The 22,742-nt window shown below is 43.3% G+C and overlaps 1 protein-coding gene across 1 annotated transcript in view; it reads left to right on the top strand.

Annotated features, from left to right (window-relative positions):
- Nucleotides 1-22,742, top strand: part of SERAC1 (serine active site containing 1) — a 31,831-nt gene that overhangs the window by 885 nt on the left and 8,204 nt on the right. Inside the window, exons 2-13 of the mRNA XM_066616101.1 lie at nucleotides 1,546-1,637; nucleotides 3,499-3,535; nucleotides 7,748-7,884; nucleotides 9,581-9,670; nucleotides 10,792-10,923; nucleotides 11,507-11,628; nucleotides 13,500-13,628; nucleotides 16,210-16,323; nucleotides 16,420-16,582; nucleotides 17,900-18,050; nucleotides 19,570-19,705; nucleotides 20,600-20,700. Of these exons, the coding sequence (XP_066472198.1) occupies nucleotides 1,546-1,637; nucleotides 3,499-3,535; nucleotides 7,748-7,884; nucleotides 9,581-9,670; nucleotides 10,792-10,923; nucleotides 11,507-11,628; nucleotides 13,500-13,628; nucleotides 16,210-16,323; nucleotides 16,420-16,582; nucleotides 17,900-18,050; nucleotides 19,570-19,705; nucleotides 20,600-20,700 (1,404 nt within the window). The remainder of the gene's footprint in view (nucleotides 1-1,545; nucleotides 1,638-3,498; nucleotides 3,536-7,747; nucleotides 7,885-9,580; nucleotides 9,671-10,791; nucleotides 10,924-11,506; nucleotides 11,629-13,499; nucleotides 13,629-16,209; nucleotides 16,324-16,419; nucleotides 16,583-17,899; nucleotides 18,051-19,569; nucleotides 19,706-20,599; nucleotides 20,701-22,742) is intronic.

Genomic DNA, 22,742 nt, shown 5'->3' with positions numbered 1-22,742 from the left:
TAGTTCTTGGACGCGTTCTCAGGAACTCCTGCTGCTGAGTTAATATGCCTTAGAGCAGTGTTTCTCAACCAGTGGTAAGAGTACTGTATAGGATTGCAGGGGCACTTGGGGTGCTGTCTGGTGATACCCCTGGACACCTGCCGCCTAGCAGTGAACCAGGAACGTGATGCAACAAACAGCAGTAGGAGGCTTGGCTCGATGGGCAGAGCTCCAAAGCATGCTTTTCAGCACTCGAAAAATCCCTCCCATCCACCCTGAGCCTCTTACTGGTGTTTGTCACTTTTCATCTGGCCTCCCAACTCATATGTAACTGGCAGGATGTCATCACCAGTTACTTCCAGCGGTACTTTGAATAGGCGAACCATATGAAGTGCCTCGGCAGAGGACAAACATTGAGAGCACAATCCTGTGCTTGTCTGCTCAGAAATGTCCCATTGTCTTCAGTGGAGCTTACTCTCAGGAAAGTGTGCATAGGATTGCAGCCTCGGAAGGCCGATCTACTGGCCACTGCAAAACAGAAGTTTGTGTTGATTTAAAAGGCTATTTTCACGAGTGACCATTCTCCCCCCCCCCCCCCGCTTTGGATTATTTTACAGTTGTGCTGCGTATTAAAACCCACACTGGTTAGAAGAATATACAATCAGTTTTAAAAGATCTTATCCACAGCTTCTGTGCAGATGACATTTTTAAGTGATACGTTCCAGACTCAGGTTGCAATCCTATACAGTATACATTTTCTTGAGAGGAAGTCTCCTTGAACATAATGGGACTCACTTCTCAGTAGTCACTGTAAATAGTATTCTTATGGCCCAATCCCAGTTGCCACCATAACATGTCTTCTGCTGGTGGCAACTGCTTCAGAGCAGCTGTAAAGGGCACTGGGCAGCATGCAGAGTAGTGTGCTGCCTGAATGCTGGCCACAACATTCCCCTGCACATTGTGCTGTCGCTGTGCTGGTGCGAGCTATTGTAGAAGCACTGTAAAGTGCTAAATAATGACTTGTGAGCAAAGCACTGGTGGGTTCGCCTGTGCTGGTCCATCAGTGCTGCATTCAGACCCTGGGCCACCAGTGCAGACAGTAAGTCACCGAGCAGCACAAGAGCTAGGAGGGGGTGGCAGGAGGGCATTCTGGATGTGGGGGGAGGGTGGAAGGGGGATTGGGACATGCCTGGGAAGGGGGTTGAAATGATAGAATGTCCTAACCCCCATTCTGGGCCTCCTGGCACTACACCGAACTTCCTGGATTTCTGCCAGCTACCTAGCTGGTGCAGATCCAAGTTGCCACATAGGACAGGCTGGGGCATTACAAATGGGCATAACCATTTGTAGACTGAGGGCCCAGTCCTATCCAACTTTCCAGCGCTGGTGCAGCTGCAATGCAGCCCCGAGGCAAGGAAACAAATGTTCCCTTACCTTGTGGAGGCCTCCGTAAATACCTGCCCACCTGAGGTTGCAGTTAACACCCCATTGGCATGGCTACACAGGGCTGGAAAGTTGGATAGGATTTGGCCCTGACTTCTCAATCACTATTTCATATTTTTATAGAATGTCACTCACAGCTTACTGTGGAATTTGCTGTAGAAGGATAGGAACTTTTGGTTCAGCACAGAAAACTGGCCAATCCTGGAGAGATATCTGTAAGTACAGTTCTGTGATTATTACCCTATGGAGAACAAGTCAGTGGTGACGATGACTCTGATGAGTTTTATCTCAGATTGATTCTTCAGTTAAAGTGAAGGAGACTTAAGAAGGGTTAAGAAGATACCTTCAACCGAAAAGATACAACCAAGCTTTCTGAGTCTTTCATATTCTGGAGGACTCCAAAGATTAAAAAAAGTTACTTAGTTGGAGTTAGTTCTAAGAGGCTAAACAGATTAATGAAGGATATGTCTATCAGCAGCTTATTGGGCATGATGACTAATTGGAATCTTGGGGAGGGGGATCAGCATGAGAGTTGTGCTTGTAGGTTTTCTGGATAGATTGCTTGACTAGATGGACCCTTGGTCTGATTCAGTAGGAATGACCTCCTCTTAGGGATGATCCAGCTGGATGCACTACTTCATCCAGCTGGATCCACTACTACCCTTACCTGCCACCACCACCACATGCTCTCCACAAAAAAAAAAAAACCAGAAGGAAAGAAAAACGTAGCTACTTTTCTCATCCCTTTCTACCTGATCCTTTTCAACAAAACAGAGTGGATGTCCTGCAATTTGTTGTATTTAAAAGTATTTCTAGGAAGCAGGGAGGTGAGTGGTAGAGGAATGGACTGCTGCTACCTGTGTCTGAAAAAAACTGCAGAGGCAGCAGTAATCTGCTGCCCTGCATCCTCACCGCACTTCCTCCGTGCGCTGTCTCTTTAGGCATGGGCAGAAGTGATCCACTAACTTACCACTCACTTCTCTCCTTCCTCATTCAGATTAATGTAACTCTGCTTGTGGTGGTCTTGAGGGAGACAGTGGCAGACTCAGGGTGAAGGGGCACCTTGAGTCTCCTGCTCCCCTGATGTTCAGTATGAACTGCATCAAGTATGGGCCAGCTTTGGCTCTTCTTAAGTTGAGGACATTAGGAAGGCATCTTTTGCTCACAAGGTCAGCTGGCATGATAGCCAGCTTTTGTGCAGTGCAGGTGGCTCTGTAGGCTGCTGAGATGTATATAGCATGGGTACCAAAGGTAGAACAGTCAAACAGCAGCTGCCCATATCTGGGTTGTGTATATTTTGTTCTATTGTGCATCACCATTATACAGCTGTCATGGAAAGAAGAATAGTATTTAGTAGAATAACCATTAAAAGTGAAACAGTTTGATCCTCCAACAGGAAGGACTCTTTAATTTAATTTAAAAAGCACATGCTTTCCATGCAGAAGGGCTTGGGTTCAATCCTTGCCCATGCAGAAGGGCAGGCGGGGGAGGGGAGGCTAGCAAAGACTGTCTGTCTGAAACTTTGGAGAGCTGCTGTCAGTCTGGGTTGATAATACTGAATCAATCAGATATACCAATCTGATTTGATATAAGGCAGCTTCTTAATTTCAACAGATACAATTTACATGAAAAGTGACTTGCAGTGGTAAAATTCTTTTTAGAAATAAAAAATTTGAAGCCACAATTAGTAATGTAAAACTAATCAGGATGTTGGATGGAATGAGCATGTTTATGAAATGTATGTATGTACTTTCTGCAGCTAGAAATAAAAATGAACTGTGCTGCCCAGTCCTATGCAGGTTTATTCAAAAATAAGTCCCACATACAGAGGACTTTATTCTCAAGTAAGTGTGCATAGGATCTGTAGCTGTGCAGCCAGATCTGAAGCATATTTTCTCAAACATCAGTCCTACTGGGTTCAATGGGATTTACTTCCAGGTAAGTGCTTAGCATTTCAGCCTCAATGTCTTTTGAAAATTGACTTTACTTCTGATGTAATGAGATGTTACCATTTTTATATTAAACTTCCCTTTTTGCTCATACAGTTTATGTGATGCTGAATTTTTCATTTTTAAGGGAAAATTGCAAAGTTAACTGGCTCACTTTTTCTAGGGTAAGTTTTAACTGGCAAACATTCATTTGGTTTATAAAGTTAAAATGGAAACATCGTAACTTTTTATGACTTGGAAATATCAGAGAATTTCTAAATGTAAGATGTCTTGTTTGATCAACTGTCACAATAATTGCCTGAATTTCACTCTGGTCTAAAAATGTGTGAAAAGCAGAGATGAGCAGTTACCTAGAACAGAAGGCAGCCAGGGGTGTCCCACGCACACCTGCCCTCTTTCTTTGCCCACCACTCAGCATGCCCCACTGGGCTCACCATCACTGTGAATACATCTGGCAGAAGCAGCACTTGAATGTATCTAGCACCTCATCTAGAGGTGGTGGCTGCTGCTGTTGGACCTCTCACAAGCCTGACCGAACGAGAGGATAACAAGTTGGCCTGGTAGCAGAAGCAACTCCCAATTCCAGACTGGATGCTCCCCTAGCTGCCTAAGAGTAATCAAGCTATCTGGTGGTGGCAGCTGCCACCTCCTCTAGGTTGGGCTGTCCAGGTCCAGTCTGGCCAAGAATGCAGACCCTCTTTGCTTTACTTCTTGCTTCTCCAGGAAGTATATGGATGCAAAAGTCACAGGGCGGGAGAGCATCTCCTCAGATCCATCTGCACAGATGCACAATGGATCTCCTTTTGACTTCATGAGATGCTCTCCCCTCCCCTTTATATGTTCCTATTCTGTCATGTCCAAAATATACTGTCTCCCTTCCAATGCCCATTTCTGGCTAATTAACATCTCCCCCTTTCCAGAAACAGCAGCTGTGGTATGCAAAGGAACTACAGAACACCCTTATCAGTTTGAGAGCAGTTAACACGATTTCTTGCTACACATACACTCCCTGGCAATTCCTCTTGTCCAGAGGCTTTCCTTTCCCCCCAGAGTTCACTTAGCATAGGACAGTGTTTCTCAAACTGTGGGTTGGGACCCACTCAGCGGCTCACAAGCCAATTTCATGTGGGTCCCCATTCATTTCTATATTTTATTTTTAGTATATTAGACTTGATATGAGATGGTATGTAACATTGGGGAAACGTTTTAATGGAAACCTCTAACAAGCTACTGTGTATATGCTTATAACAATGATAGTAAATGAGAATTACTCCTGAATAAGTGTGGGTAGATTTGCAGTCTAGGATTGTTAAAAAATTTCCCTGCTCAGTGATGTCAGTTCTGGTCATGACATCACTTCTGGTGGGTCCTGACAGGTTATTATTCTGAAAAGTGGGTCCCAGTGCTAAATGTTTGAGAACCACGCCTTAGGAGATGAGAGTCCAAAGCATCTAGTGTAAGTCCATAGCAGCTTCAAAGCACAATCCAACAGAATCTTCCCAGTGGCAATCCAACAGTTCAGTAATGAACCAGCAGCATCCCCCCATCTGTCCTTGGATGGGTCCAACACAGATCTGTCAAGCAGAGTCCCAGCATGCTCCTCCATTTCCTTATGCTCTTTCTGGGGCTGCTTTTATTCCTGCAGAGTCCTTGTTATCCAAATAAGTCTCAGGTGTGAGCCACCTCTTCTGTCCATGCCCGTCACAGTCTCTTTTGGCCTTAATTAATTACAGCTGTGGACTGCAACCTCTATGACTCCAGCCACTAGCCCTGTCCTTCCCAGAGCTGTCAACCAGCTGTTAAAACATGGGAATCACTGTCAACACACATCATCTGCCAGGTGATGTCCTGATCTTGCACTACAGATGCTTCCCAGACTTTTCAAATTGGGAAGTGGTGGAGGAAAGGCGGAGAAGGCATGTGGTAGCTTGAGAAAGTGGATGGTGTGAGGAGAAGCAGTGCGACGGTAGCATGTAAAAGGAGGTCAGAGGGAGCACCAAAGAAAATGCACTGCTTCAGATGTATTGGATGTTTAGGCTAGTACTGCTTCTAGTGCAGTTTTGTCGTCCCTGATTTTTAAAGGTGAATGGGAGATCCATGCAGTAGTCCTCCCCAAACAGCGTGCAATGAAAGAACTGCTTAGTATGCCACAGTAAATAGCATTCATTAAAGAGTTGTAAACCCTAAGCACTCATTTACAGAGAAGGTGCCTGCTGTATCCCTGTATGAATTCACTATTGTGGCTTTGTGTCCATGATCAATCTCCACTATCTTGTGAAAGTAGCCTTGAAACTCATGAGACTCTGATAATTGGAACAGCCATTTCACTTTAACACAAACATAACTGTGCCTGCTCAGATTTGTCTTGGCATTCGGAAAGGGAGTGTGTGTTTGCATTAAAGTCAATGCCAGTTCACTCTTTATGCTGCTGCTGCTGCTGCATCAACTAGGTGGGGTGCATAGCCTTTCTTATTGTGCTACCACTGGTTCTAATCAGGCTGTTGGCTGCTTTCTTAAGGTGCATTGCTACCTTAATATGATTGCTGGTGCCTCTAGCCCATGATCCTGCGGTTTTCAAACTCTCTGGGAGTTTGGAAACTGCAGTAAGTACTTGCAGGGGAAGGGTGGGAGGCAGTGGGGGTGGAGGGAAGGCAGCGAAGCAATCCCCAGGATCGCATTGCTCAGGGGATTGCAGGGACTGGGATGCACTCACCAGTCCCTGCAGCAGCCTCCTGGGGGTGTGGGGAGCCCTACACAAGTGTCTGCAGGGCTCCCCAGGCTTCTGGAGCTCAATCGTTCCACTTTCACTTTTGGAAGCCTGGGGAGCCCTGCAGATGTTCGCGCAGGGCTCCCCGCACTCCCAGGAGGCTGCTCCATGCACTGGTGAGTGCATCCCAGTCCCTGCAGCCCCCTGAGCGACGCAATCCTGGGGATCATGTCATTACCTTCTTCCCTGCCCCTTAAGGGGAAAGAGGCCAGCGCCCTCAGGCTGGGGCATTGTGATGCCCCAGTTTGAATACCACTGCCCTAATCTACATATTATGTTTTGATCATGTTGTGAGAATGGATGATGGCCGGATCCCAAAGGATCTCCTCTATGGAGAACTCGTGCAAGGAAAGCGCCCTACAGGTAGACCACAGCTGCGATACAAGGACATCTGCAAGAGGGATCTGAAGGCCTTAGGGATGGACCTCAACAAGTGGGAAGCCCTGGCCTCTGAGCGGCCCGCTTGGAGGCAGGCTGTGCAGCATGGCCTTTCCCAGTTTGAAGAGACACTTTGCCAACAGTCTGAGGCTAAGAGGCAAAGAAGGAAGGCCCATAGCCAGGGAGACAGACCAGGGAGGACTGCACTTGCTCCTGGTGTGGAAGGGATTGTCACTCCCGGATTGGCCTTTTCAGCCACACTAGACGCTGTGCCAGAACCACCTTTCAGAGCACGATACCATAGTCTTTTGAGACTGAAGGTTGCCAATACAATACAATCTACATACTTATGAGTAAACATTATTGACTTGCACTTACATTTATATTGAATAGCACTTGCAGTTGAGTAACACAAGTATTTCTATATGTACAATTCTAAATATAGTATGCCCTCCGTATCAGTGGGGGATCTGTTCCAGGACTTCCTGTGGATACCGAATTTTGCTGATAATGAAATCTGTGGCTGGAGGGCCTCAGGACATCTCTAGATGCAACCAGAAGTTGCCTGCACAAACTGGAAGTACCTTCTGGTCCCATCCAAGAGGTCCTTTGAGGCCCTCCAGCCTCAGGCTCAGTATCCATGGATGCCAAGCCCGTGGAAGGGCGCACTGTACCTTCATTTCAATTTCTTATATAGGTTTCTTTCAAATACATGTATGGTTTTCCTTGCTAAGTGAATGTTGGAAAGAAAACCAATAATTCATAACTGATTCTGATCTCTTAAAGGAGGAAATTTTTTCGAATGTAGAAATATTGGTTTCTTGCAGTGTTCAGCATGGTTCTGATTCAGAGAATAGTACTGGTCCCATTGTTGCCTACGTACTGGCCACATTGTCATAGTCCATAGTGCCATTGTCACCTGTAGAAAACACAGAAAGAAAAGTACATGCTTTAGCCTAGACAACAATGGAAATGCCCCAGCTTCACTTGGGATACTTATTCACTGGATCCTGGTCCATATGTGACAATTAAAATGTTACATATATACCATATCGGACAAGCAAAAGAACCAAAACATTTTATCGTTTAATGCTCTAAATGCGCCTGAGTAAACCATGATGATGAATAAATGCGTTTATACTTAAGAAAAACAAATGCAAAGATGGGTGTGATTTTCACCTTTCAATGGCACATTTTTATTAATACTTGCACTAATATTTTCTTTGAAAAGGGGCTGTATCTTTGCTGCATATGAAATTCTGGCTTTAAAAAAGCTACTGTCTTTTGACACCCAAGTGGTACAGCAAGAAAAATTAAAATCCTACATTTATTTACAAACAGCTTCTTTAGATCCAAGTGAATATCAAGGTAAGAGACATAGGATTATTTACTTAATCAGAAATAATTGAGAGAGTAGCTTGAAAAGCAGGAGGGTGAAGAAAAGCTAGAAAACTAACATATGCATTCTGAGTCTTTAAGAAAGGATATTATACTACTGCGATTCCTAGAGTCACTGGTGCAGCTAGAGGGGGGCAGAGCACTAAGTTTTGCAGGGAGCTTCACTGTGGAGTGCAATGGGCCCCTCCCCCTCCCCTTGGGAGCCATTCGCCTCTGTTTAGCCTCACCATAGCCTGCAAGCAGCTCCTCCCCTCCCCTTTGGCGCCATTTGAGCGGGGGGGGGCAAAACTAAGGTGAATGGCTCCCAAGGGAAGGGTGAGGGACCAGTTGCACGCTGTGGGGAGGCTCCCTGCAAAACCTAGTGCCCGTCCCCCCCTCTAGCTATACCAGTGCCTAGAGTAATTAATCTGTTGTAGTCAGGGTTTGCGTATATTCTTTGAAAGATCAGTTCATAGCTCGTCAGAAATGTCTTCTAACTATAAATGTTATCAAATGGGTTTTATGGGCATAATCCTCAGAAGTCCTCTCCTAATGTCACTTATTCCTCACTCCCACAAGCCAGGGTGCCAGACTAGACAATGCATCAATTTTATGACTCAGACCTTAGTATTTGTTTATCTAAATGTAAACAACAATAGTGCAGGGGCCTGACTCATCAGAACTATAGGAGGGGGTCTTCAAACCTTTGCCTTAGTTCCAATCTGGATTGGGAAGGAGAGTGACTCCTATTTGGAGGAATGAAAGCTTAGAAAGAAAGAAAGCTCCTGTTAGGAAGCACAGCTCCCCTCAGCTTTGGAGGCTTGGAGAGGGGGATGAACCAGCAGTGGCCGTTGCATATGCAGCCCATTGCTGGTTGGAACGTCGCTCAGTGATGTTCACCTGTGCAAATGGACCTTTTTTTATCCATGAGGAAACCGTTCCTGGACCCTCCCCCCCCCATGGATATTGAATTCCACATTGTATCAAATCACCTGGATTTCAGGGTCCGCTGAGCTCTGAATGTGACCAGAGCCTTGTTCTGGTCATGTCCATAGCTGTTCTGAGGCCCTTGGAGGCTGCGTGCAGCCTCTACGGGCCTCAGAAAAGCTTCTTCTGGAAGTCCTAGGAGGGCACTTCTGGTTTTTGGTTGAAAACCAGAAGTGCCCTTTTAGGACCCCTGGAGACCTTTCTGAGGGCCGTGGAGGTTGCATGCAGCTTCCATGGGCTTCAGAAAGGCTCCCAAAAGCATCAGAAGGCAAAACTGGAAGTTGCCTTCCAGCGCTTTGGGGGGGGGGCTTTCTGAGGCCCATGGAGGCCTCTACAAGTCTCAGAACGACCCCCCGATAGAATTGGAAGGTGAAACCAGAAGTCGACCGAAAGCAGGAAGTACCCTTTTAGGACCTCTGGAGGTCTTTCTGAGGCCCATGGAGTCTGCGCGCAGCCTCCATGGGCCTCTGAAGAACCTCTGGAGACTTCAGGTTGGGTTGAATATAGCCCAACAGGGGTCCAGAGGATCCACATTGAGCCAAATCCGCAGATCAAAAATCCATGGATAAATAGTCTCAACTTGTACTTTATAATATGTTTATAATACATGTTAAATACATGTTTAAAAGCGTGCTTTGATTAATATGGCAGGGAATGTATCTATTTTATGACCCCAAATAAATCTACAACGTCTTTGTAGGAATTACATATCGAGTGAGAAAGGAACTTCATAGAGCAGCAAGAAAAATTCTAGAAACACATGCTAGAATTTTCCGAAGACCATTTGACGGTAGGTTTTATTGAAGTGGCTATATATTAAGAACATGGGTTGTTTCCAAACAAGCACAAGTGCAAGAAACTTGCAGCAAGGGTATTTTCTTCCCCTTCTTCCCACTACAGCCTTTTTCTCCTCCTGAAGAGCTAAGTGGTTTTTGAAAATAGCATGGTTTATTTTGAACCAATTCAATGTGAATGGGGTTGGGGAGCACACCCATCTCACACATGGCAAAAGCAGTGCTTCCTCTGTCAGAAAGAAAGGAAACAACTCTGCCCAAGCCTGGTCAAGTTTGAAATGCTCCTAATAGCGCTGAGCACTCATAAAGTGGCACAATGCAGGCACGTATTGGACTAACTTTTGGATATTCCAGTTTAGAGTTAATGCTTTATTATGCCTACATCACCCTTGCAATGTGGGTTCTAAGTATACTGCCTTGAAAATACCTTCCATTGAAATCGCTGTCCCTGGCAGGTGTGTTTAATCCTGAAGTGTACAGCTGACCCTTCTATACTTACTGTAGTGTCATCTCATTTACTGTGTGCACTGGTAAGTTGTGGTGATTGGTTCTTGCAATGAAGTTTAGTGAGCATTGTTGACACAGGATTGTATCTTCAAGTAAGGGACAGACTTCCTTTTGCTCTCAGTCAGTTCTGTCATAGAATAACCATTTTTCAAGATAGCATGCTGAGGGCTGCTGCATGATACTCTCTAACAGACTGAACTGTGAACTAGGAAGCTCCCAGTTCAAATTTTGCATCTGCCACAAGCTCCTCAGGTGGCCTGAGAGAAGCCACTGTGTCCCAGCCTCCCAGCTGTAATGTGGAGATGATGATATTGACCTGTCTTACAGTTCTGAGATAACACGTGTGAAGCACTTTGCACATTAGAAAGTACAGTGCATATGCAAAATATTATTAAATACTTCTAAAGCATGGTCAGCATACAATCCACATAGCCATTTCTTCAGTTCTGCTGATATGGCTCATATAATAATGCCAGCTCTTACACACCTCTTCTACAGTGTGCTTGAAAATGTTGGTGTGAGAGATGTTAGTGTTAGTTCCTGCTGATGATGCAGAGAGTATTAAAGCAGCTATCATCACTTGAACATTATGTTTATTTTTTGGATAAAGAGCGTTTCAGTTCATTTGATGCAGAAGAACATGAGTCTGCCTTGTGGCTCCTTCTGAAAAGAAGTCAGTCAAAAAAGAAAAAGGTTCGATTGCAAGCTGTGCAAGAATTGGCTTCCAACTGTTACTGGCGGGGTAATGTATTATATTAGGGTAACTACCATGGTTTTTATGGTCACTAGCTCACAAGCATTCTCTCGTTCGGGAGGGAGGGAGGTACAATCTCCTGCACAGGCTGTATTGAATAAATGGGAGAGTTGCAAGAGCACATTTTTTTTCAATGGGATGTGTGCAGGAGAACCTCATGATGAATTTCATGTTGGTTCAGTTTTATTTTTGTGTATGTGTATGCTTAACTAGAGTTTTTACCAGATTATGGATATGATCTATGCTCCAACTTTGCATAGATTCCCCTTACAGTAGCCTTAAGGAAATTGCCTGCAGCCTTTTTATCTCCATCATTACCTCTAATTTTAGCCTGCAATATGGGGCCCACTTGCCATTTGCCTCTGCTCTAGTCATGATGATCCCTCAGTGGATTATACACTATCTATGTGAGTGGCTGGCTGGATTTTTAAAGAACCCATTTGATAAGTTCTGTTTTAAAATACTAAATGCTAAAGACTAAAATACTAAAGGAGGGCCTTTAACATGATTTTTTAAAAGTGAAGCACTGGATATTATTTTGAGTCCTCATACTATATTTGTATTAATACAGATTACCAATATAGGACAGCTGCCCAAATAATTGATCAGAGAACTTCTATTGGTTTAGCTCGAACTAAAGATGTTGACCTGCGATTTTTCTTGCCACCCCATGTTTTACCAAAACCAGATGATGTAAGTATAATGAAATCCAGTTTCTCTTTGGCCAGCAGTTTCTTTTCATAGTATCTGAGAGCTCATTGCCCAGCAGTTGGCACGTAGTAGCTGACTCTGCAATCCTAGGTATTTCTCCTCAGAGGTAAGCTCTGCTGAGTTTAATAGAACTTACTCCCACTCATGCAGGTATAAGATAGCAGCCTATGGCTACAATCCTATGCACATTTACCTGGGAGTAAAGCCCATTGAACTCAATGGTACCTAGCATCTGAGTAGACATGTCTAGGCTTTGCTGTTAGTATCTTATCTAATATAATAGCTAGAGGTGTTTGTTTCTGGTGAGTAAATTAGGATTACAGTGCAATCCTAACCCACTTTCCAGCAGCAACATAAGGCAAGGCAGCTCCAAGGTAAGGTAACAAATATTCCCTTACTTTGAGGTGGCCTCCATAAGTGCCACCCAACTGCAGGATGCAGCACACGTCCCATTGGCACCGCTATGCCAGTGCTGGAAAGTTGGTTAGGATTTGGGCCCAAGTCTTACTGAATACAATGAGCTTATTTCTGAATAAAGTAAGTAACACAATTTTCAAACACCTCTAACAATAGCTGATTGGCATTTTCACTGATGTGGACAGGCATTATTTTGAAATCCATTTATTTGACATTTCTGAACCGCTAAGTTATGGACGTCGTTTTTTTGTTCAGTCCCAACAGTTATAGGTGATTATATAGGATTATGTAGAAGTTAAATAGTGGGAAACAAGGTATGGTCTGGAATGAGCAGTCATGTCTGAAAGTGAGAAGATGAGGTCAGGGATGTGCCAGGGACAGCACAGCCTTGGATTGCATCTGTGTAGAACTAGGGGTGTCGTCAGGAATAGGATGATCTCCATAGCTGGACATTTAGTACGGAGGTAGGAATGTAAGGAATAAAGAACAGAATATCAGTGCAGACATATGGAGTGAATGCAGGAGGATGAGGAGCAGCAAGACCTGGCACAAGTGTTCAGGGAAGAAGGTAAGGTGGCTGCAGGGCACGGGAACTTGGTGAAGTAAACAGCTGCTCAGGCCCAGAATTCACAAACTATTTTGGAACTGTTTATACCCAATACATTAAGGTGCTATCGTAACCAACTTTCCAGCACTGGCATAGCTGTGCCAGTGGGGCATGTACTGAATCCTGTAGTTGGAGGGCAGTCATGGAGGCCTCCTCAAGGTTAGGCAATGTTTGTTCCCTTACCTTGGAGCTGCATTATTGTTATGCCAGTGCTGGAAAGTTGGTTAGGATTGCGGCCTAAGTGACATTTAGGGCATGATAGAACTATACAGCAAACTGATTCTTCAGGCTGACCAGTGCATGACTTGTGCTAATCTTGCATAAATGATAAGGGGAGCTGGGATTGCATTGTGCACTGTAGTATTGAGAAAGTTGCTCTCTGGTGTTTTGTATCTGATAAGGAGCTGGAAAGGATACACAGGAGGGATTCCCAGGGCAGATGTGGCAGGTCCTAGTGCTAGCAGAGGACAGGGAAAGCTAGTAAAAAATTCATCCATATATCACACAATCCTGTCTGAAAGCAATAACAACAGTTATTGTTAGGTGGAACAATTTTCCACCACCCATTTTCAGGAGGTTAATGTGGAACACAGGCAATCTCTATGATATGTGAGAGCCGTCTGGGCCCTAGATTCTAGGGTTTTAAAGACCAAGGCTTGTGCCTCAAAGGATAGTCTGACCTGTTCACTTTAGATGAAGCACCAGGCAAGTCTTGCCTTCTGGTTTATATCACTTTTTGGAATGTCACATTTATTGTTACTCGTAATTTAATGGCAGCTGCTCCAGCAGAAGTTTCTGACAGAAGTGTTTATGTTTATCTGTGTCGTAGTCTTGTTGTATGGAAGAAGAAATTCGACTGCTGCTGGCAGGTTTACCTCAGAAAGACCTTGACAAGTGTGTACAGTATTTCACATCTTTGGCTTTGAGAGAAAGCAGTCAGACCATTGCTGCACAAAAGGTGTGTTCTGAAATCTCAATATGGGGCAAAAAATTAAATGTTCAGTTTATAACAAACTGTGTACTCTCTAGGTTACTGAAGAGGTAGAAGCCAAACACAAAATAATTGTATTTAGATTTCAGGATGTATCATTATAGTTTGTAATTGTATCCAGTTCACAGTTTTTACATGTGCCATCATTATCCAAACAACGTGGGCAACAACATAAGAACATAAGATCAGCCCCACTGGATCAGGCCATAGGCCCATCTAGTCCAGCTTCCTGTATCTCACAGCGGCCCACCAAATGCCCCAGGGAGCACACCAGATAACAAGAGACCTGCATCCTGGTGCCCTCCTTGCATTGGCCTTCTGACATAGCCCATTTCTAAAATCAGGAGATTACACATACACATCATGGCTTGTAACCCATAATGGATTTTTCCTCCAGAAAGTTGTCCAATCCCCTTTTAAAGGCATCCAGGCCAGATATCATCACCACATCCTGCGGCAAGGAGTTGCACAGACCGACCACACGCTGAGTAAAGAAATATTTTCTTTTGTCTGTCCTAACCCTCCCAACATTCAATTTTAGTGGATGTCCCCTGGTTCTGGTGTTATGTGAGAGTGTAAAGAGCATCTCTCTATCCACTTTATCCTTCCCATGCATAATTTTGTATGTCTCAATCATGTCCCCCCTCAGGCGTCTCTTTTCTAGGCTGAAGAGGCCCAAACGCCATAGCCTTTCATAAGGAAGCTGCCCCAGTCCAGTAATCATCTTAGTCGCTCTCTTTTGCACCTTTTCCATTTCCACTGTGTCCTTTTTGACATGTGGTAACCAGAACTGGACACAATACTCCAGGTGTGGCCTTACCATCGATTTGTACAACGGCATTACAATATTATCTGTTTTGTTCTCAGTACCTTTTCTAATGATCCCAAGCATTGAATTTGCCTTCTTTACTGCTGCCGCACATTGGATCGACACTTTCATCGACTTGTCCACCACCACCCCAAGATCTTTCTCCTGATCTGTCACAGACAGCTCAGTACCCATTAGCCTATATGTGAAGTTTTGATTTTTTGCCCCAATGTGCATGACTTTACAATTACTTATATTGAAATGCATCTACCATTTTGCTGCCCATTCTGCTAGTCTGGAGAGATCCTTCTGGAGCTCCTCACAATCACTTCTGGTCCTCACCACTCGGAAAAGTGTGTTGTCATCTGCAAACCTAGCCACCTCACTGCTCACCCCTGTGTCCAGGTCATTTATGAAAAGATTGAAAAGCACCGTTCCCAGGACAGATCCTTGGGGCACACCACTTTTCACCTCTCTCCATTGTGAAAATTGCCCATTGACACCCACTCTCTGTTTCCTGGTCTTCAACCAGGTCTCAATCCAGGAGAGGACCTGCCCTCTAATTCCAAAATTAGAGGCAGTTCCAAAAACTGCCCTCTAATTCCTCTAAAAACATCTAAAATCTATTCAGCCAAACGGTAATTTTTGTGGGCTGTTTGGTTTGCTGCACCAATTCCTGCTCAAGTAGTTATTTGCTGCTGTGTATAGTTCAGGAATAGGACTTCCTGGAATCCGTATCCCTGGATAATGAGTTCCTGTATCATTTTTTGTCTTGAGAAACATAGAACCATTTCAGATTCACTTGGAGCCAAGACTGAATCCTAGTTTTGTGAGATGTCTACTAGCCTGGGGATACAGTTCCAACTTCAGATCTTGATTTATTGGCAAATATTGATTAGACTACAATCCCCCAGTTTGAACATTGCATCATGGCCAGTTTCATTCCAAGTCAGACTCCAAGTACAATCCTTCTCCTGTCAGGGAAGTAGTTAAGCATATTGGTAAGAGATGTTGCATGAAACCAGGGTTCAGTCCTTTTTCTGCATAATATTTGAGTCAGGTCATAATGTAAGATAAAGCTAGTGACAGTTTTAGAGAAGGAACCTAATCATTACAGCAACCATAGAAAAGAGTCTTTGGGGCTCCTTAAAAACTAGCAGTTCATTGCATTATAATTTTTCATGAGCTCAAGCCCACATAAACAGATACAGAAAATGTTGTCCTCACTTGGCAGATATGTGAATGTACAGGAAAAGAATGTAAACAGTGGGGCCAAAAGGTTGTGAAGTGCAAGAGGTGCTGTGAAGTCTGTAATATTTCTGTGCAAAGTGTATACAAGATTACACTTCATGCAAAACCCATTACTTCTTGCATGTGGTGAGGTCAGCTCTAGTCCCCTAAAGCTTATGCTCATTTTTGTTTATGTCAAATCAGAAATAAGTCTTGTTGAGTTCAGTGGGACTTACTCTGAGGTAAGTGTTATAAGATTGCAGTCCTGTCTTCAAAATGCTGCATGATTCCTCTTTAAAAACCACAACAGCACTAAAATAAAAGCTAATGATTATTTTTTTTAAAGATAGAAAGTAAAATTTTTCATCCTCATGTTAAGTATTTAATAGGTGGCCCACCTTCTAAGCCATATCTTAAACGCAAGTAATGCGCACTTTGTTGTAAACAAAACTTAAGTTTTCTTTTTCTTTTACATTTGAAGGAATAATTTCTGATGCATGTTTCTTCCAGGGAGGCTTATGGTGTTTTGGTGGGAATGGGCTTCCTTACTGTGAAAGTCTCAGTGCTATTCCTGCAAAGACGGTTGAGCTCTTCTGTCTGCAAGCCTTAGTGGAACATTCCAAGGTAATGCACTAAAAAGCTCAATGTTATGCCACAGCAAAGAAGTGCCTATTCCATAGGGGCTGTGATAAAATATCCAAAACTATGTCTCCATTTCAGGTTCCTAATCATTGTGATGTAATTGAATCCCTTGGAGGACTTCAGCTACTGCAGAAATTATACCAGCTTCGAAAAGATTCTGCAAAAATACAAAGGAGCATCATTCATATAATTGGAAACATGGCATTGGATGAACGACTTCATTCATCTATATCAAGAGCTGGTAATAGCTCCATTTATTGGTCTCAGCTAAAGATTGGAATGGGGTATAAATGTTGGAAGATAGAGTCCTATGGTTTATCTTAAGTTTGTAGAGTTCTTAAAAGAGTATTTTAGCTTTGTAGGCTGAACGCTATGTAATAATTTAAAATTCACAGGGCCTAGATATGTCAGTGAATGAAGCGTATGCAAGGTGTACTAAGTGGTCAACAGATAATAGCTGAATGGGAAAAAAGAGAATTGTTGGATTTTGAATAGACCTTAACAGAAGGAAATTATTGTGAATTGTTATGGAAAAGTACAGCCTACCAATTGTATGTGAAAAATCCTTTCATTACTAACACTCTGGGTTGACTTACACATTCAGCAGAGCAGCTATTATTGGTTAAAGAGCTGATACACCTTCAATTGAAGAGTTCCATCTTAAATTGATTTTTGAAACAAAGGGGTGATCTTGGAGTTTTTATCACCCCTCCACGCATTCTACCGACATTGCAGTGTTTCTGTTAGCAGTGTCCTTCCTCTCTTGGGGATTTTCCCCCAAGAATGTCAATCAGTAGCATAACTAGAGGGGGGGGCAAAATGGTAAGTACTGCAGGCGCTGCAACGCACTGTGTAAGCAGCCCCTCCCACTCACTGTCAGAGTCATTCTCGGCAGCGGAGGCAATATGTAGACACTTGCCAAACCAAGTGGCATCTCTTGCATGTTGCCATTGCTGCACAGAATGGTCTGATGTTGAGTGGGACTGCTTACGTGGTCAATTAAAAAAAAGAATAACCAGTCTGAAAAACCAATAAACAGTTTTAAGAAGAGGTGCTTTCCCTGGGCTGTCCCATTTCAGCTGTGAAAAGGAGGTGCCTGTACCCTGTATACAGAAAAATTGCATTTAAGGGAGCATATTAGGCAGAACCTTTCTCCTCAGTGTGTGTATTTTAAATGTGTATGGCAGCATATTTTGGGGTTTATTGGAACTTGCAAATCCATCGCCATCTATAGCCTGAAGAGGTAGAACCCAGCAGAAACCTTACACTTTGCTTCAGTTGCATGTATAGTATCCTCATCAGCTTCTGCCCTGTTGCGACTTTGTCCTAAAAGCACACTGGTACCGCACCTTTTAAGTTATGAGCACAAGAAACAAAATTCAGCAAACCTTAGCTTGTTGTGCCTAGCAAGGTGCAAGACAGCTTGCTGGTAAGTGTAGAAAGCCTGAGTGTGTGCTCCTTTCCTCCTGTACTGCTATAGATGTTGTTTGAAACATGAATTGTGTGTCATTTTAGTCCGTGGTAACCAATGATCTATGTACTTTTGATTCAACCCTAGGATGGGTTTCTGTGCTAGCTGAGGTAATGAAGTCTCCACGTATCATGGAATCCTCTCATGCAGCAAGAGCCTTGGCCAACCTGGACAGGGAAACAGTGCAAGAGAAGTATCCTGATGGCGTGTATCTTTTACACCCACAACATCGAACCAGGTAAGAAGGGACCTTCATATTTTTTTTCCTGCAGTGCCATCAGTCACAAGAACCATTTTCACTCTAAACACCTTTCCAAAATATAGAGCTTTTCCTGAGGACAGACGCCACTCAGTGCTGGATCCCACATGTATGTTCATCACTTGTATGTGGGAATGAGCCATCATACTGCTGCCACAAACAGGGTGTTCATATTACTTCACAACTCCTCCAATACAGGGGTCTCCCTGGAGTCAGACACATGTTCAGTAGCAAAGCATTGAATATTGAGTTACTACTCACATGGTATATGCTTGTATGATCTTGCTGTAATAGTTTCCTGGACAAAGTGCTATGCTACTTGTCTGTCTGACCCTGCCCCATTGGTCCTCCTATATAGGCATGTGTGAAATGCTGTTTCAAGGACTTTAGTTCTGTATACAGAACTAAATAATTCTGTATCATTCTGTGTCATAAGGTCTTCCTTATAGTACAGTGCACTCTCCCATACATTGATATGAAGTCATTTTAAATTATTAGAGATGGAGGCAACATAATTTTTTGGCATAGGCTCCAATCCAGAGAATGTTTATGTGCTCCTAAGTTTCGTTTAACTCAATAGGAGTAAATCTTAACCACCTGCAAAACTTCCAATGAGTTTAGGGGTTTGTCACCATACCAAACTTTATCTGGTTTTGCCCTATGAACTCTTAGGGAAAGTGATTACGCTTGGGCAGTAGTATAGACAAACACATATACACGGAGTATACTTTGTTTAATATCAAACTACCTAAAATATTCAGACTCTCAGGAAAAGAAGATTATGAAGCATTGTTGTGACAAACTAATCCATGTTGCATTGGGCTAGTGATGGCCTGAGTCTGGTTGAGTATGTTCAGTATGTTGGCATGGAATGTTGAGTTGCTAAAAGCTCAATCCTATGCATGTCTACTCAGAAGTAAGTCCCATGGTAGACAATGGGGCTTACTCTCAGAAAGCGTGGATAGGATTCCAACCTTAGGAAACAGGTTTATAGTTCAGTTTCTGTGAGGGGTGGGAAAGTTGTCTGTTTGACTGGAATTCAAATCACATAAAGGGGCAAGCTGAGGAATGGGTAGAAGTCCCAGGCCAAAGGACAGGGAGCCCAAAGTCAATAAGGTTTGTAGAGTGGATCGTAGATTCAGAAAGAGAAATCTGAAGGAAGAATCGTATAAAATGTACTCTGAATAAACTTCATAGTACTTACAGTAGGATCTGAATGCTGCGAAGAATGAAAGGAGGAGACAAGGGTGCTAGAGAGACTGGTCAAGAGTCAAAGTGGCTAAAGGAAATGGTTGCTAGAACCCAAACAGAATAATAGCGTCATTAGTGGCTTCTACTGTCACTGCAGCATTGTGATCTGGCAACCCTAAAGAGGCAGTGAGGATCAAAAAGAAGTTGGGGTGGAATGTTATGCTGTATACTGATCTGAAACCATTTTTTCTCTGCAGTTTTCTAGTAATATGTACCCTTCTCTCTTTTATAACTTGTCTGCAATCAGTCAGCCCTTTAAAGCCGACATCCTTTTTGTTCATGGTCTTTTGGGGGCAGCATTTAAAACATGGCGGCAACAGGATCAGTCTGCAGCTGAAAAGGAAGTGGATGCGGAAGAAGACTATAGTGAATGTTGGCCAAAGGTATGGAGGCAGGCGTTAATGGTTTTTAGATTGTTACTTCTATTTTAAGACAATGAAAGAGAGAGGCTAAAATAAACAATTTTCCTTCTAGCTGCTTGGTTTGTTAAACCTAAGTCAGGGTGCAGTAGTGTTGTATGAGAGAGACTGGGGGCCACAGTCTTTCCAGATTCTGGTCTAAGGGGAACCTTAGTTAGTTCTAACTGTGGTTATCATTACAGCAGATGAAATGCTTAACCACTGTTAGATCTAGCAACAAAAATATACACTGCAGGAGAGGAGCTGGGGTAAGGAACATGAACATTATGTCTAGTCCACATTATGTGTGGTTGGCCTTGCTTTCTGTGAAATATTCAGGTACACTTAACCAAAAGTCTTTTTTGTAGGTGGATTCTATCTTGGGGGATGATGGCTGTTAGAACTTAAAGACATTTTTTTTTTTTTAGTCTGGCAATATCTTTGGGTCTCATCAAGAAGATTTTACTAAGAGTGTGTATCAAGCTCTGGTGGCTAGATTAATTTTAGCAATCATTTAACAGCTTTTTCCCCCTGTCATAAGAAATTTAAATAAATAACTGATCAGCAAGTGGGACAACAGGGATCATTTATATAGATGCATCTTGAGGAGTCAAGTGAAAGTGTCTTTTTTCAGCTATAGCTTTTCTTGTTATCCCTCATAAGCTAGTATGTTACTACTGAAATAACATAAATGTCCAGGTGACATACTTCCCTAGCATATTCTTTCAGACTAAAGTTTCAGTTTCAAATTTATGTGTCCTGTAAACATAAATGATTTTCTGTTTCACACTCTGCCTTGAAAATAGATTACTTGTCCTGGTTTTAAAGCTTAAAACCCACATCCCTTTTTCTGATTGATTTCTTTTCTTCTAAATTTAGACATGGTTAGCATCAGACTGCCCTACACTTAGAATTATATCTGTGGAATATGACACCCACCTGAGTGACTGGAAGACAAAATGTCCTGTCGAGGGCTACAGGTAACAAATGCATCCAAAGCAGAACTTTGAGGAGTTGAAGTTAGAAAATTTGTCAACCTCAGGCAACTATCCAAAGGAGGATGGGGTTTAAATTCCTGTTTTTAAGAAATTGTGTAGGTTTAGATCAGTGGTTCCCAAACTTACCTTGAGTGTGATGTCCTTCCTGCGGCTGGCTCTGGTCCACAACTGGAAGTAAAGTGTCGATGATGTGCAACGTGACATCATCAGCATTTAATTCTGGGTTCCATGACCAAGAAGTAACCCTAAAATAAGAGGTAAGGAGTATATGGAGGGCAAGAGGGACCAAAATGCCACAGGCGATGTTGCAGTTTGTTATGGTTCCCCTGGGAGTCATGATGCCCTGTTTGGGAACCACTGAGTTGGATTATAGTGAAGATTAGAAAAACAAAAGTTGCATTTTTTTTGCCTCTAGGAGGCATTCTGAAGCCAGCAGAGGTCGCAGGCAGATGTGCACAGCCTCTGCGAGCTTCAGAAAGCCCTCTGGAGGTGACTGGAGCAGAGCTCTGGTCCTCATAGGAGGGCTTAAGGAGCTGAAAACTACAGATTTGCTTATCCGCCTTTTTGGTATATGCAGGGAATCCCTTGCAGATACCGAGGTCCCACCTGTAATTGACAAATCATACTCTGATAGCCACTTTTAAGATAACTTTGGAATATGTGAAGCTTCCCTTTGACTGGCCTGTGTGATCTGTTCCAACAGTCAGCATTTCTTGAACGTCTCAAGCACAGACCATTGCTAGCATAGCCACTTCAGATCTTTTTGAGCTGGAAATGTCAAGGATGGAGTCAGTTCTCTTCCTTGCCAAGTTTGTAATCGATGACTAAGCTACTCCTTCCCCCTTCCTGCCCATGAAGCATAGTAGTTGCTTCAAGTGGCAGGTTCCAGTGGGGGCACCATTTCTTGCCTCCCAGCTTTGATCCATTTTTGGATGCCATATTTCAGGGTGGGCTCTAGCCCACAGCAGAGGGCATAATTTTTACTTGCTTCAGGTGCAGAAACTTCTATGACCAATAGTAAGATTATTATTTGAGCCTGCAGTAGTATTGCTTTGACTCAGTATATTTGCATGGATAATGGGGGCTTGGGATTTGGTGTGCTCTGCCACCACCAGTCCTGCCCCCTCATGGGCCTGATCTGCCCACCCATTCCCATCACCACCCTGTTCTACCTTCTCCACGCATTCCAACCCTGTGCTGGGCTTACTTGCTCCAGTGGGTCCACCAGTGACTGCTGGCATGAATGGGAAGGCCAGTGAGCCTTCCAGTGTGCCAGGAGCTTATGCTGCCACAAAGCACTTTACCATGCTTTTCTGGCAGCCAGTGTTGGTGGAACACATGTTCCACAGTGCTTGATTTCATTAGGATTGGGCCAAAAGTATGCAAAGTATAGAATAGGCAATACATATTATACAAGTATCCTTCCTTGTAAGAGCCTAATCCTGGGGGCTCTTTTGGTATAAATTCAGTGTGTCAAGCTTTATTGTATGACCAATGCCATCCAAGTATTACAGAATGTGATCAGTCAAAAACGTTTATCAACAAAACTGTAAAACAAGACATATACTGAATTGAGCCAACTTCTTGCCCTTGCAATTTAACAGAATGACATCTACAGAATCTTTCCTAATGTTGGCAGCTTGTACAGCAAATGCATAGCAAACCTTAGGAATAACAAGCTTAAGCTGCAATAAACATTCATAAGCAGTTCTTAAAAATTTTACAGTACTATTTATAGCATGCCAGCTTTTAAAGAATGAATCTATCATAATGCTGTGGGCCCTTAAGACTACATCTACAGCCCCTATTGAGCTGTGAAATCTTGCAAGTCCTTTTGCTTTTGCTTCTTGAAAGGGAAGGAGTTCCCACAGCTGTCTTGAAGTGTTAACAACTGAAAAGACATACTTGTACGTATGGGTCAGCCCTAACTGCAGTTCTTCACCCTACTAAGCTGTTTAAATCACTTTGACATCAGTGGCATTTAAGCAGCCTGATTGCATGTAGAATTTCTCCCAAAGTCTTTT

The sequence above is a fragment of the Tiliqua scincoides genome, chromosome 1 (genome assembly GCF_035046505.1).
Source record: "Tiliqua scincoides isolate rTilSci1 chromosome 1, rTilSci1.hap2, whole genome shotgun sequence".
Taxonomy (NCBI): Eukaryota; Metazoa; Chordata; class Lepidosauria; order Squamata; family Scincidae; genus Tiliqua; species Tiliqua scincoides.
This window is presented reverse-complemented; position numbering and strand designations above follow the sequence as displayed.